The sequence below is a fragment of the Ursus arctos genome, chromosome X, assembly GCF_023065955.2.
Source record: "Ursus arctos isolate Adak ecotype North America chromosome X, UrsArc2.0, whole genome shotgun sequence".
Classification (NCBI taxonomy): Eukaryota; Metazoa; Chordata; class Mammalia; order Carnivora; family Ursidae; genus Ursus; species Ursus arctos.
In genome coordinates, this window is record NC_079873.1 from 39,589,587 (window position 1) to 39,604,876 (window position 15,290).

The 15,290-nt window shown below is 54.2% G+C and overlaps 1 protein-coding gene across 14 annotated transcripts; it reads left to right on the plus strand.

Moving 5' to 3' along the window:
• Positions 1-41: 41 nt before the first annotated feature.
• Positions 42-14,123, plus strand: CDK16 (cyclin dependent kinase 16). 14 transcript variants are annotated; one of them, XM_057311119.1, is made up of 17 exons: positions 495-893; positions 4,045-4,128; positions 5,323-5,530; positions 6,136-6,269; positions 6,371-6,496; positions 6,593-6,649; positions 6,746-6,860; positions 7,544-7,638; positions 7,728-7,790; positions 8,042-8,165; positions 8,363-8,483; positions 8,592-8,689; positions 8,770-8,875; positions 8,940-9,003; positions 9,167-9,257; positions 11,369-11,446; positions 13,618-14,123. In XM_057311119.1, exons 2-17 carry the CDS (start codon positions 4,123-4,125, stop codon positions 13,731-13,733), a joined length of 1,602 nt encoding a protein of 533 aa, XP_057167102.1. In that variant the 5' UTR covers positions 495-893; positions 4,045-4,122; the 3' UTR covers positions 13,734-14,123. The 14 variants fall into 14 exon arrangements, with proteins under 14 accessions (XP_026369273.1, XP_048069449.1, XP_057167097.1 ...); XM_057311125.1 differs by lacking the exon at positions 13,618-14,123 and adding an exon at positions 11,532-12,842 and having other exon boundaries at positions 496-893; positions 8,961-9,003; XM_026513488.4 differs by lacking the exons at positions 495-893; positions 4,045-4,128; positions 13,618-14,123 and adding exons at positions 42-452; positions 11,532-12,842 and having other exon boundaries at positions 8,961-9,003.
• The last annotated feature ends 1,167 nt before the right edge of the window (positions 14,124-15,290 follow it).

The window sequence follows — 15,290 nt, forward strand, 5'->3', positions numbered from 1 at the left end:
CAGTGGGAATGAGCTAGCGGAGGGGGGGGAGCTGGGCGGGGCTAGACTCTGTCCTATCTAAGGTGGTAAAGGCCAATGATTCTCCAGGCCGCCTCTCCTAGAAAAGTCATCTTCTCGCGAACCTTTAAAATTCCTGCCTTCTGAGGCACCTCAAGGGACTCAGACTGACTGCTTCATCTGTCTTTTTCCTCCTTGCAAAAGTCCCGTTTGCCACCATGGGGATGTACCAAGCGAGACCACGTAGGGGGACCGAGTGGTGACCGGCACGCTGGTTACTGGCTGCTGCCCACTTCGGCGCTAGCAAACTTCTAGCAAGATCGGAACTGAGTACTAAGCAACCTCTACACTTCCCCCTGGCGCCGTTCCAGGGCTGGCGCCACATTCCCCGGTGGGCGCGCAATGGCCGCGCCCCCTCCCGCTGCGGACGGGTCTTTTGGTACATGCAGTCCGAGGTGAGTCCCCTCCTTCCCACTTCAGCCTTTTCGGCGCGTGCGTGCGCATGCGCGGAGCGCGGCGCGCGCGGCGGTTGGGCCGTTGGGTGTTCGGCCCTGGGATCCGCCGCGTCTCCGCAAGCAGTCGGCTCTGAGCCGCGAGCCGCCGTGAGCTCTCGGATTCGAGTGGGCACCAGCGAGCCCGGGGGCATCGCCCGCAGCGGCCAAGCTCATGGCCGGCTGAGCGGGACGCCGCCGCCGCCTCAACCGCCGCCGCCGCCGCCGCCTCCTCCTCCTCAGCCGGCGGCGGCCCGGGCCCAGCAGCCATGGCCGAAGACTACTGGGACGGGCGCCTGCGGCGAACAGGAGGAGAAGGAGGTCGCGCGGCCTCAGCCCGGGCCGCCGCCCCAGGCGCCGCCGCGCCGGCCCCGCGGCGCTGAGGTTGCTCGCGCGCCCCCGCCGGTGAGCGCGTCCCCGAGACGTGGGGTGGGGGGCTGCCCTTCCTCTTGCAGAACCAACCCAGACCCCGGGCGGTGCCCAGGGGTCTGGGCTGCACCGCTGGCATGTGCCCCCTCCCCCAGCGAATTTCCCAGAGTGCACCGGGGCGGGGGTCATTCGGGGCCTCCCTGACCTTGGCCCCGCCCTGGGCCGGGTCTGGAAACGGGATGGGCAGTCCTGTGGGTGCTAATGGGGAGCAGGGTGATCAAAGGACCAGAGGTTGTGGAAGTGGGTGGTGAAAGGCTCGAGGTTTGCTAAAGGCCTGAGCTGTGGAGGGGTCGGAGCATGTGATAATAAGTCTTACCGCTGTGTAGGGCTTGAGGCCCAGCGTGTGCTAACGGGCGGGCGAGGCAGTGAAGGGCCCGGACGGTGTGTGATAGGGGAGAGCATGTCAGAGGAATGCTGAGGTATGCAAACGGGGTTATAGATGTGGAGAGACCCCGTGTGTGTTAATGGGGAATAAGGTGGTAGAGATAGCAGAAGGTATGCTAATAGGATCAGGGCTCTGAAACCCTGTGTGTGGTACGGAGCGTCAGGTTGGTGTTAATAGTGTGTATTTGTCCGTGAGGGACTGCAGCGTGCGGGGGTCCAGAGAGTGCTCATGGAGGTCAGGGTAGTGGAAGAACTGGAGTGTTGAGAGTGTGCTAATGGGGGTCTTAGGTGTAGAGGGTACATGTATGTGTTAATAAAGGTCTGGGTAGAGTGAGGCCCAGGATATGCTGATGGAGACAGAGTGGTGGAAGACCTGAGCCTGTGCTGCTGGGTACCAGGAGTTATATGGGGTGGGAGGGCACAGTGGTGAGGGAAATGTCTTAGCACCGTAAGAGGTTCAGTATATTAAGGATCAAGATGGTGTGAGGTCAGTGTGTGTGTGTGTGTGTCCATGTCCATGAGGACAGGGGATGTGAGACTCCAGGATGCGACAAGGGACAGTTATATATGAAACTCTAGTGACCATTGGTGTGGGTTTAAAGCCTTGGAGGTGCTTAAATGTGTGCCATTGGGGGGAAGAGTCAGAGCAGTATGGGGTCTGGAAAATGCTAGTGAGCGTCAGAACATTGTGAAGACAGTGTGTGCTTGTGTCCACGGGGGACTGGGGTGTGTTGAGGTTCCAGGGGGTGCGGTAAGGAGGATCAGGGTTGTGAAGGGATTCAGGTGTGAACCAACAGGCATTATAGGTGTGGAGGAGTTGAAGCAGAGAGAAAGGACAGGAATACGTGAAGGTCTAGGTGTGATAAAGTGGATTCAGAACCATGGAAGGCTGAAGTGTGTGCTAATGGGGCTCCAGGCTGAATGAAGACCTGTGTGCGCTAATGAGGGTCAGGCCATTATAGAACACTGTGTTTGTGTGTCCCTGGGGAATGGGGCTGAGTAAGGGTTCAGGGTGTGCTAATGGGGAGGCAGTGTGCGAGGCCCAGTGTGTGCTGATAGAGGTCAGGGTGAAGTGAAGGTCCAGCTTGCTCTGATGGGAGGTGGTGGGGACAGGGTAGTGAGAGGACCAGAATATGGGTTTAACGGTGGTTATAGCTGTGGAAGGGTCTGAGCGTGGGCAAAAACAGTCAGGTCAGGGATTGGCAAGTTTCACTTTGTGTTAATTAGATTCAGGGCAGTGTGAAGGTCCAGTGAGTGCTAATTTGGGTCAGCTGCAGAGGGTCCCAAGTGCATGTTAATAGGGGTCAGAATCATGCACGGGGAACAGCGTGTTAATAGGGATGAGTGCTTTGGAGAAGCTGATAGGCAGCTGGGCCTGGGAGGCGCCTAAGAATGTGGTGGTGAGAGTTAACTTAGAGGGGCCCGAGCCTGTGCAAACAGAGTTCTCTGCTCTGTTGGGGCTTCCTATGCTGATGGGGATTAGAAATAAATGGGGAAATTGCAGGTACTGGTAGTTAAAATGCAGAGAGGCCTTCTTGAGGGGCCAGTGTGTGCTTATGGGGGTCTGGACAGGATGAGGAGGGTGTGTCCTTGGTGGGAGTTGTGTGATGATTGTGATGACTAGAGTGTGATGACTGTGTCCTCAGTGGACAGTGTGGTGTGAGGTGATGAGTGCCCTTGGTGTGAGAGTATTCTGAGGATGGGTGTATGTCCTCGGGGGTCAGGAAGGACATATGCCCTTTTTTTGAGTGCAGTTGTGTATCCAGTTTCTTGTTCCCTCCTTCCCGATTCTGAAATCTAAAAAGCTCAGAAAATGGAAATAATAATATTTAAAAGTTTTATTGCATATTAATGTTCAAGTGTCTCTGTTCACAAAGGTCTGCCCAGGGCACCCCTGCTGGGAATGTTGCGTGATACACAGATTTTGTATCCTGTCTTCCTAAAATCCCCAAAAAACTGAACTCTGGAACATGTCCAGCCCTTGGAGTTTCCAGTTAGAGGTCATGGACCCTGGCTCCTTCTGGCTCCCTCCTCATCTTCCATCCAGCCCTACTTACCGCCCCCCAGATGCCCCATTCCCTGCCACAACAGGCAGAGCCGACTGGGTATTCGTACCATGGATGCAAGACTGCCTTTGGGGCTGACCATGCTTCTTCTTCAGCTTCAGGTCCTGTGTTTGGACTACTGGGTCAGGATTTTTGTTGTTATCCTGGGTTCTCTGAATGGACCTCATCCTCTTTACTGGGGTCTTTCTGCTAGGCTGGCCCCTCTACTCCTCCTGGGAGTGGTGAGGCCAGGTAAGTAGAACCAGGGTGTAGGGACCAGTGGGGTAAGCACCTGATTTCAAGGTAACAGATGACCCACTTCTCTCCTCGAATCCAGCCCCAGCCTCATCCTCCCACCTCCTATCTAGCTCCACTTCCCTTGGGCCCAGGGCCATCTTAGGCCCTGCTGTGAGTCCAGATGGTTCCTAGGCCAGGTCTTTCCCCCTCCTTGCTGGCCTGGAGCCCAGGAGGAAGCAGAAGAAGGCCAGCCTAAGCCTTTTGGTGGCCCTGTTCCTTCCAGCAGCCCCATCTAGGTCATCTTCCTGCCGATGCCAGTGTCCCTGGGCCACCTTTTCTGGAGTTGTTCACGAGTAGCAGACTTACCCTGTCCATCCTGGTAGAGATTGGTGTTAGGCCCTCAGCCCCCTGATTCATTAATTTCTGCCATAAGCACTTTTTGAGCATCTACTCTGTGTCAGTCACTGTTCCAGGTCCTCAGGATATAGCCGTGACCTAAACAGACAGAAATCTACCCTGGCGGAGCTGATCTTCTAGTTATGGCGGTGAGGAGACAGACAGTTAAGAATATAGAAACCAATAAGTAGATGGTATCATTTCTGAGGAGGTGATAAGAGCTGGGGGGATAATTTGGCAAAGTGAGGGGGAGCTCAGTGTGGTTGAGATTTTAAATAGGGTTTTTTGTGGAGGGTTTATCCATGAAAAAGGTGATATTTGAGCAAGGGTCCGAAGGGGGTGAGGGAGTGAGCTATTTTGAAATATGGGGGAAGGGTATTCCACGTACCAGGAACGGCCAGTGCAAAGGTCCTGAGGTGGGACTGCTGGGTGTGGTTGCAGATCAGCCACCAGCAATGGTTGAGGGGAAGGTGAGGCCAGAGAGATAATAAGGGGTGAAAAGGGTAAGACCTTGTGGGCCACCCTTGAGCACTGAGACATTTTTGGGGGGTGATAAGGGAGATGTGCACTCTCAAGTAGAGGAGAAATGAGGGTAGGCCTGGCTTATAAAAATCTTGAGTGGGACCCATAGGGTCCCAACCTGATTGAAACTTTCCAGCAGCCCTCAGGACAGCTGGCATCTCTTGAGATCCCCCCCCCCAACCTACCCAGTGGTTGGGTCTGGGCAGGACTCCCCTCTCTGTGCACCCCTCACTTGAGTAGACCAGTGGGGTAGTCCACTCACTGTGACAATGGTTGCTGGGGAAGGCGGGCGGGTCCTTGTGGTTGTGGGGAACATTCTGCCTTGGCAGTTGGGGGTGATGTGGGGCTGGTGCCAGTGGAACATGCCATTCTATGGGCGAGCCTGGGGCCGTATTGGCGGCCCCTCGGTCCTGGGCGAGCCCCTCGCCCCACCCACAGCTGGGACCATCACCACCGCTGCACCTGAGAATGCCTGCTGTAGAGGCCTTTGTTCCCGCAGTGAGGCTGCCCCCATAGATGCCGACAGTCCACCAGTTGGGCCTTTGCCCTCAGCCAGCCACCCAGGCCTCAACACCCAGGTGCGCTACTTAGGACTAGGGTCCCCAGGGACTGGCTGTAGGTGGGCAGGCACTGACAAGGGTCCCCATCTGTGCCAGGTTTCCGGGAATCCCGAGTGGCTCCAGGCCTCCGCAGTGGTTGGGTGGGAACTGACACAAGTTCATGTCAGTGTGCCTCACTAAGTTGTCTTGGGCTTTAGGGGGCCCATGGTGGCCAGGCGAGTGCTAACGTGGGACCCATTCCCATCTATCCCTCCTGCTCAGGTCGCCATGGATCGGATGAAGAAGATCAAGCGGCAGCTGTCGATGACACTCCGAGGGGGCCGAGGTGTGGACAAGACCAATGGTGCCCCTGAACAGATAGGCCTGGATGAGAGTGGGGGTGGCGGTGGCAGTGACCTTGGAGAGGTACCCACTCGTGCCGCTCCTGGGGAACCTCGCTCTGGACGGGGCCCACTCAGCTCTGCACCAGGTAGGTCTACTGACTGCTCTTGCCCCCAAGACTGGTCCCCAGGTGCTGCCTCCCAGCCGAGTTCCCCTAGACTTGTGTTATTTCTGTTTTCCTTTCTCCATTTTTTCTCCCCTCCCTGCCATCCTCTCAACACCCTCTCTCTATCTGCCCATCTGTGTCCCTTTCCTTGGCTTTGTGCCCAGGCCTCAGGGGGAGGAAGAGTGCCCTGCCTGCTGCAGCTGCCCCAACCTTCCCTTTGCCCTTCTCCTGCACTCTGCTGTGGCCCCCTCAGGCCTACGGGTGCCTGCCTGCCCTGGGCCCGCCTTCCCAGGGCTTTTGGCTACTCTGCCGCTGCCTGCCTCCTGGCCCTGGGCCAGCACCAGTCTCAGCTCACCCCTGGAATGGGGTGCTCCACTAGGTGACTATTGCCCCTCCACCCCTTTTCAACCCGTCCCAGCCTGACTGAACCTCCCTGGGCCTTGCCACTCTCTTCCTGAGGGACTCCAGGCTGCTCTGGGGGCTTGTGTGTACATGTGTGGTGAAGGAATGTGTTATGCTGGGGAGGGGGTTCCTGGGGCTCCAGACCTCAACTGGTCTGCCCTCCTCCCCCCTGTCCTCACTGCCAGAGATTGTACATGAGGACTTGAAGATGGGGTCTGATGGGGAAAGTGACCAGGCTTCAGCCACGTCCTCGGATGAGGTGCAGTCGCCAGTGAGGGTGCGCATGCGCAACCATCCCCCACGCAAGATCTCCACTGAGGTGCTTAACCCCCTGTCTGGCTGGTGGTGGGGCTAGAAAAGAGGGTTAAGCCAGGGGAGGTGGAGCTCATGGTCCTGTTTCCCCCCTCTCTTGCCTGCTAGGACATCAACAAGCGCCTGTCACTACCAGCCGACATCCGGCTGCCTGAGGGCTACCTTGAGAAGCTGACCCTCAATAGCCCTATCTTCGACAAGCCCCTCAGCCGCCGCCTCCGCCGTGTCAGCCTGGTGAGCGTCTTCTGTTTCTGTCCTCTCCTCCTCCCACTTCTCTCTTCCCTAGTCCCCTCTCATGAGCCTGCTTCAACCTGCCCCTTTACCCCACAGTCTGAGATTGGCTTTGGGAAACTGGAGACCTACATTAAGCTGGACAAGCTGGGTGAGGTGAGAGACAATCATGAGGCCTGTGGTGGGGATGGGGTCTGTGAGAACTTTCTGCAGCCTCCAGCTCCCCTCCCATCACTCTTCCTCACACCCCAGGGTACCTATGCCACCGTCTACAAAGGCAAAAGCAAGCTCACAGACAACCTTGTGGCACTCAAGGAGATCAGACTGGAACACGAAGAGGGGGCACCCTGCACCGCCATCCGGGAAGGTACAAACACCTAGGAAGGCTGTCCCAGGCTTCCCGGGCTCTCCCCATGGCACATACACACACGCTCCATAGTGAGAACAGGGACTGGGGGTTTTGAGACTTCCCTTCTGACACTCTGGGCTTCATGAGAAAGTGCCCATCATGCAGATACCTAGATAATAATCAGGGTAACCAGGAATCTGTTCCCATTTGGAGAAGAGGCCAAGGAATTAGAAAGCAGGGTGCTTGCTTTGGTTCTGAGAGCACCCACGAAAGTGCTCACCAGTTTCCTTGACATGACAGTTTCTAGTCAGACTGTCACACAGAATGAATTTGAATTGCATAGAAATTTTATGTGCAAACTCAATTTCACACAAAGCTGTGGGCCTCTCTACTGTGGGTTGAAGCAAAACCCCTTTCCATAAATCAAGAACAGGTTGTGAAAATCTAATGTCACATAAGCCTGGGGCTGCAATCACAGGTTCTTGCTCCATACTCTTCTCTGAGCTTTAGTTTCCACATCCGGAACATAGGGACACACCTTCCTGGCATTGGGTGGGCTAGAGCCAGTGGCTGTGAGCCACCACCCCAGAGTGCATGGGGAAAGAAAGAAACTGTGGGCTCATCCCTGTCTGGTCCTCATCTATCCTCTATCCTGAGGGTGGGGTCCTGACTCCCCCATCTCACTCCTATGCTTCCTGCAGTGTCCCTGCTCAAGGACCTCAAACATGCCAACATCGTCACGCTACATGACATCATCCACACGGAGAAGTCCCTCACCCTTGTCTTTGAGTACCTGGTAAGATTGGGTGGCAGTGGGTCCTGGGGGGAGGCGGGGAGATGGCCACTATCTCCTCTTCTCTCCTCTATCTCCTCTTCTCTCTTCAGGACAAGGACCTGAAACAGTACCTGGATGACTGTGGGAACGTGATCAACATGCACAACGTGAAAGTGGGTGTGGGGCAGGAAGCAGGGGCACACGGGGGCCCCCACTCACCCACTCCACCCCACAAATCTCCCAGAAACAGACTTTTCCCGTTTGGCTTTTTTGCTGGGAGCCCTTGGAGGGCATTGGGACCCTGCCCTCTTTCGTGAGATAAGGCTCTGGGCTCAGTGTCTGTGTTTGGGAGGGGAGCAGTGTCTGCTGGGGGTCAGGCTGCTGGATACCCTTTGACCTCCACCTGCCCTTCCTGGGTCCCTAGCTGTTCCTGTTCCAGCTGCTCCGTGGCCTGGCCTACTGCCACCGGCAGAAGGTGCTACACCGAGACCTCAAGCCCCAAAACCTGCTCATCAACGAGAGAGGAGAGCTGAAGCTGGCAGACTTTGGTACCCTGGCCTCCCCCTTCTTCCCAGTGATGCCCCAGCCTTACCCTCTTATACTCCCCCTTCCTCATGACCACCTAATCTCAGTGCCCTTCAGCTTCTCCAGGCTTTGCTTAAGACTCCCTCAGTCCCAACTGTGCTCTCCCCCAGACTGCCTGGGACCCCCTCAATTCCAGCTGCCCCTTCTCTCAACCTCCCAGGCCTGGCCCGAGCTAAGTCAATTCCAACGAAGACCTACTCCAATGAGGTGGTGACACTGTGGTACCGGCCCCCCGACATTCTGCTTGGGTCCACGGACTACTCTACCCAGATTGACATGTGGTGAGGACAGGTGGAAGTGTGGCAGGAGCCATGTGGTGAAGGGGGTGGCTTGGTCACAATGGCCAACCAGCCAACCGCCTCCCTGTTCACTGTGCCCTCCCTGCCTAGGGGTGTGGGCTGCATCTTCTATGAGATGGCCACAGGCCGGCCCCTCTTCCCAGGCTCCACAGTGGAGGAACAGCTGCACTTCATCTTCCGCATCTTGGGTGAGGGGGAATGAGCCCTAGGAGCTGTGGGGACATTTAGAGATGCCCTGTGGGTGCTTAGGGTAACTCTTCCCCACCAGGAACCCCAACTGAGGAGACGTGGCCAGGCATTCTGTCCAACGAAGAGTTCAAGACATACAACTACCCCAAGTATCGAGCCGAGGCCCTTTTGAGCCATGCACCCCGGTGAGTCTGGTGGGTGGGTGGGTGGGTGTTAGGGGCAAGAGTGCCCAAACTCAATTTAAAGCAGGTCCCCTTGTCCTTGCTGTAGACTTGACAGCGATGGGGCTGACCTCCTCACCAAGCTGCTGCAGGTGAGTCCACCTTCCTGGGCCAGCCTTGGGGGTTAGGGGATTCTAGGTGTGGGGAAACGGGGGAGCTCCAGGGGTACAGTCTGGGGTGGGGAGGAAGAGAGGCCTACTGTTGAAGGTGTTCAATACGCCACCACTGCCGCCGCCGCCCCTGCCCTCCCCTCAGTTTGAAGGTCGCAATCGGATCTCCGCAGAGGACGCCATGAAACATCCATTCTTCCTCAGTCTGGGGGATCGGATCCATAAACTTCCTGACAGTGAGTGAAGCTGGTGGGGGGTGGAGAATAGGACACTGGGCAGGTTGTGCAGGGCTCTGGCTATGTCATCTCTAAGGGGGCACACCCTTGTTCAGACATGTGATGTGTTTATTACAAAAATTATTTGGTTTTTGGTTCCTTTTTACCTTTCATGGGAATTTTCAAACAGTCATAAAAATAGATGCAACATCACTTTCCCTTTTTTAGTAAACATTTTCTTATAAAATATATACGAAGAAATGCACAGATCATAAGTATACAGCACAATGAACTTTCGCAAACTAAACATACCCATGTGACAGGCAAACAGGTCAAAAAATAGGATGTGAGGGATTCCTGGGTGGCTCAGTCTGTTAAGCGTCTGCCTTTGGCTCAGGTCATGATCCCAGGGTCCTGGGATCGAGTCCTGTATAGGGCTCCCTGCTCACCAGGGAGTCTGCTTCTCCCTCTCCCTGCTGCTCCCCCTGCTTATGTGTGCGGTCTCTCTCTCGCTCTCTTGCTCTTTCTCTCTCTGACAAATAAAATCTTTAAAAAAAAGAAAAGAAGATGTGAGAAGCACCCCCGAAGGTGCCCTCTTGTTTCCTTTAGTTATTCCTAGCCCCTTCCCAAGGGTTACCACTAGTTGGACTTCTAACAGCACAAGTTTTCCCCATCCTTGTAGTATATAGAAATGTAATCACACAGGGTGCTCTCTTTTTATACCTGATTTTTTTAAAAAGATTTCTTTATTTTAGAGAGAGTGTGAGTTGGTGGGGAGGGGCAGAGGGATAGGGAGAGAAGTCCTCAAGCAGACTCCCAGCTGAGCATGGAGCCTGACATGGGGCTTGATCCCAGGACCCTGAGATCATGACCTGAGCCAAAACCAAGAGTTGGACACTTAACTGACTGAGCCACCCAGGCACCCTTTATTTGTTTTAGAGTGTATGCAGTGGGGAGGGGCAGAAGTAGAGGGACAGAGAGTCTTAAGCAGACTCCACGCTGAGTGCAGAGCCTGATGTGGGGCTCAATTTCAGGACGCTGAGCCAAAACCAAGAGTCTGACGCTCAACTGACTGCACTACCCAGGCGCCCCTTTATGCCTGATTTTTAAAAACTTTTTAATATGGATACTTAAAAACGATATATATTTGGGGACGCCTGGTGGTTCAGTCAGTGGAGCTATGACTCTTGATGCTGGGGTTGTGAGTTCGAGTCCCATATTGGGTGTAGAGATTACTTTAAAAAAATAAGGGCACATGGGTGGCTCAGTTGGTTAAGCATCTGACTCTTGGTTTCAGCTCAGGTCATGATCTCAGTGTCGTGTCATGAGTTCGAGCCTTGCATTGGTCTCGGTGTGAAGTCTGCTTGTCTCTCCCTGTCCCTCTCTGCCCCTCCCCATATGCCTCTCTCTGTCTCTCTCTCAATAAGATTTTTTTTTAAAGATTTTATTTATTTGACACAGCGCGGACAAGCAGGGGGAGCAGGAGGGAGAGGGAGAAGTAGGCTCCTTGCTGAGCAGAGAGCCCACGTGGGGCTTGATGCAGGACCCCTGAGCCGAAGGCAGACACTTAACCAGATGAGCCACCCAGGCGCCCACCCCAATAAGATCTTTCTTTAAAAAAATAGGTACAATTATGTGTATTTATATGTTAGACCAAATAGTATGAGTCCCCAAGTACTCCATCAGGTGATCAACTTGTGGCCAATCTGGTTTTATCTGTACTCCCTCTGATTATTTTGAATCAGATCCCAGATATATCATTCATCTATAAATGTCAGCATGTATCTCTAAAATATTTCTTAAAAACAATATCATCATACCTTAAAAAAATTGGCCTGCTTGCTGTATCTCCCCACCGGATTAAACTAAATCAAATCCCAAATACCATTCATCACCTAGACTGCAATACCATTATCACACTTGACAAAATTACTGAATTCCTGGTGTCGTGTAATAGTCCATGTTCCATATTCCCTCGTTGTAGCTGGTTTGTGTGTAAGGATTATTTGATAGGTGAAAGTCAGGCCCCTCAAAGAAAAGGCAACTTTTTGTAATTCCCCAATGGGGCCATGTGGGAGGTGATCCTGGATGGCCCTGTGGGTCATTTCCCACTGTTTCTCTTCCACCCACAGCTACTTCCATATTTGCACTAAAGGAGATCCAGCTGCAAAAGGAGGCCAGCCTTCGGTCTTCATCAATGCCTGACTCAGGTAGGTGTGGCCCTTGCCCTCTTCACTGCCCCAGCCACCTACCTGCTTATCCACCAACAGCCATCCGCTCTGCTTTCCCCTGCAGGCAGGCCAGCTTTCCGCGTGGTGGACACCGAGTTCTAAGCTGAGTTCTAAGCCACAGACCGAGGCCCCAGCAGGCAGCAGCTGGAGGGATGCCACTCCCCTCACAGGGCAGCCCCCAACTGCATCCTCCTTGCTTGCTGCCTGCCTACCTGCCTGACTCATGCTCGCCTACCCACATGTCCCCTGCTGCCTGTCCGAACACCCGACCATTGGCCTGTCAACCCACCCATTGGCCTGTCTGCTGGGTGCTAACAAAGCTCTCATCGCTCCTTTGCCTGGTTTGTCTTGTCTTGTCTTGTTTGTCTGTCTCTCTCTGTCTCGGTAGTTGCCGGCGGACAGCATGGCCGTGCCAGCCTCCCACACTGAGGCCAGGCCTATCCCCCCTCCCCGTCATATCCTCCCCCAGGACCACTACCCCACGGCCAGCCAGGGGTCCGGAGCTAGCCCAGGCTGGGGATCTCGACTCAAACAAGATGTGGCAATGCCTTGGGTCTGAGGCTTTCCCTGCCTGCTTTCCTGCCTGCCCCACCTGCCTCATGTTGTGTGGGCCTTTTTTTGTTTGTTTCATTCATTGTTGTTTTTTAATTATTTTAAATGAGGTTTTCATTTTTTAAATGCAATATCTCTGTACACAGACTGGCTGGGCCCCACCCCCTGCGTGTGGCCCTCCCACAGTATTTTGTGCAATGAAGCCCCGCTCCCAGCCTTTCCAAGGCAGGGACACAGTCCCTATTTGGAACCCTGACCATCACCAGACCCGGGTCGGCTAAAGGAAAGCATGCCTCCACCATTCGCCTTCCTAACCCCCCCCCCCCCCCCCCGCCTGCCGTCCCCGGCTGCAGGGGGACCTGGGGACTACCGGAGACTCTGGGAGGTGGACGAGGTGGGGGGCCCCCACTCTTTCCCTCCTGCAGTCCCATAGCTGGGGCCTCCTTCCTTCTCAGGGTCTCCTTAGCCCAACCCTCCTGCCCCTGTCCCACTCGGTGCTGTTGAGTAGGGCCCTGCCAGGAACTGACCAACTCTTCAAGGAGCCATAGTGTGTATATGTGCACAAGCAGGGGCAGAGGGGTGCATGGGGGTCCATGCCCAGGCGTTATCCCCAAACCCCTGGGGAGGGTGAGGCAGGGCAGGGACAGTCTCTGGGGTCAGTCCCAGATGGGTGGTTACCTCCCCATCCTCCACTCTAAACCTGGGGCCCTCAAATGGGGTGGGAGGGCTGGGGTGGGGGCCCTCCTAGTGGGGTTTGGGGGGTTGGGTTCCTGAATGCACCATAATCGCTGTATGAAATATTAAAAAAGTCTAAAGTGAAAAACCTGATTGCAAGTCCCTGCAGGGGTGGGGGTGGGCTCAATCCAAGGTGAGTCCTGGGACCTTGGAGAATTCGTAACTGGTTCCCATTGTCTAGGAGAGCACTAAGATAGGCTAGGGACATGGCATGACTATGAAAGGCATCTGGGGGGTTGCACATGCCAATAGTAGAACATTGAGTTGAAGCAGGTAGGGCAGGCTGAATAGAGGATGAACTAAGAAGCAGAGAGAAGATTCACCCAAGAATATGGCGAAGCCAGATGGTGGAGATGGGTGTATGTGGAGGGGCTGTTTGTTTGCAAGACACTTGGGAAGGCCCCATAAGACCAGGAGGTAGGGAGGAGAGGCCCAGTATGACCACATGTCAGAACTGGACACCATGAGGCAGGCCAGTTGGAGTATGAGAGGAGGGTAAATTTTGGACCACTGAGTAGGTAGGGGAATCCTTTAATGGGTCAAATTCAGGAGTGGGGCCATCAATGGATGGAACTGGAAGTTTGGATTATTGGTGTCCAGGAAGTAACAAACCATGGGCGTGGGTGAGATAACTGAGAAGGACGCAATGGCTACTGCAGGTAATAAGCCTAACTTAAGGCTGGTTACTGAAGTCCAGCGGTGGTGGCCCAAGGACCTCTAATCATTCCACGGTGCCCCTGTAAGCACTTTGGTGATATCTCAGCCTGCAGCCTTACGATTGCATGATGGCTGCCATGTTCCCTGAGATGGGGAAACAAGCAGGGAAAACAGGACATCCTTCCTGTCTTATTTCCTTATAACAGGCCTGAACCTTCCACAAACAACTCAACGGACTTCCAGTGCCATTCCTCTGGCAGGAAGGGAGGCTGGGAAAATGAGGACCTTGCAAAAGGAGGCAGGATTGCCAGGCCAGACTTAAAAGGACTAGAATTCATACAACTGCTCTGGGAAGTGGTAGGGTCATTGGTGTGTGCAGAGGTGGGCCTTTGGAAGGTAAGGAACCAAACAGTCTAGGCCTGGGGAGGGAGGCCTCTTGTTGAATTGTAGGAAGGACAGGCTACCCAGTAAATGGGGAGGGGGAGTCTGCAGAGGGGCAATGAGAAGAGGCAATTCAGAGAATATGACAGGATTCAGCTGCGCTTGAAGAGCAGCTGCTTGCCCCGTGCCAGACCCAACTGTGCCATTATAGAGACCCTGGGGTGAAAGGGCTGTTCGCTTCTCCCTCAGAGTTTACACAACCGAGTTGTAAACCCTCAGCTGTGCCAGGTCTGGGCTAGGGGATGGAATCGCAGTAATAAAGACACAATCCCTGCTCTATAGAGGTTAACTGAAAATAGAAATTATGATATCCAGTGGATGGGTGTTTGAAATTGTGCAGGGAGAGGGTATTCTGGACACTCCAGGCCCGGGGAGCTGTGTGCATGAGCTTAGAGCTATGGGAAGGCAAGCTGTGGTCTCGCTTGTGGGGATGGGTGGTGGTGATAAGGAGGTCACCGAACCAGAGCCAGAATCATGAGCCTGTGTCTTAGGGAGTATGTAGGATGGTCAGGTCGGGGAAGCCAACAGGCAGGTAGATACAGGGAGCCAGAGAGTGAAATATCCAAGTTATCAACAAGAGGTAGGGCTGGAAGCCCCAGCAGAAAAGGATGGCAGAGCCTAGTGCAGTGGTTCTCAACCAGTGAACACTGGCAATGTCTATAGAGACAACTTCCGGGAACGAGATGATTAGGGGATGATAACTTGCTATCCAGTGGGTAAAGGGCAGGGATGCAGCTAAATATCCTACAATGCTTCCCACAACAGGGAAATGTCCATTGTGCCTAGGTTGAGAACCCCTGGCCTGGTGCAATGGTTCTAAACTTTCTGGTCACGATCCCCTTATATTAAAAATTGAGGACATCTAAAGAGCTTTTGCTGATGTAGCCTCGGAATATTCCACCACATGCAAGAGAGAATGACAATGACAAAGTATTGTGGAAATAGTTTTGACTTTGTGAACCCTCCTGAGAAGGTCTCCTGAACCAGTAGGAACCCTCGAACCACAGTTTGGGAATCTATGGCCTGGTGCTTAAGGTCACAGCTCTGAGTTCGAACCACAGCTCAGCCATTTACTAGCTGGGGCAAAATGAATTAACGTTTCTGGTCCTCAGCTTGCCCCATTGAAGTCTATAGGTGACAGTGATATTTATCTGCTGCCTAAGGCTACTATTTACGTGCAATAAAGCACTTAAGCAGGGCCAACTATTATTAGTTATCATTGCTATAACGCCAACAAATACGCTGGGCCTGAGGCTGACTTGCCTTCAACACGTTTGTCAAGAGAGTAAATCTAGTTCAGGCAGGGAAGCGGCCCGCAGGCCTGGGTGGTGACCTTTCGTACCAGGTTTGGATGGCCGAGAAGAGCAATGCAATGAAGGTAGGGCATTCTCATCAGGCTAACAAAAACTCTCAGGGCAGGGGCCGCGGTTCCCTACCG

What these genes read in the sequence shown, in the direction of transcription:
- CDK16 (XM_057311114.1), top strand. An exon ending in CTGCACCGCCATCCGGGAAG is followed by an intron (nt 6,861 to 7,543) that starts GTACAAACACCT and finishes TGCTTCCTGCAG; the next exon opens with TGTCCCTGCTCAAGGACCTC. An exon ending in TCTACCCAGATTGACATGTG is followed by an intron (nt 8,484 to 8,591) that starts GTGAGGACAGGT and finishes CTCCCTGCCTAG; the next exon opens with GGGTGTGGGCTGCATCTTCT.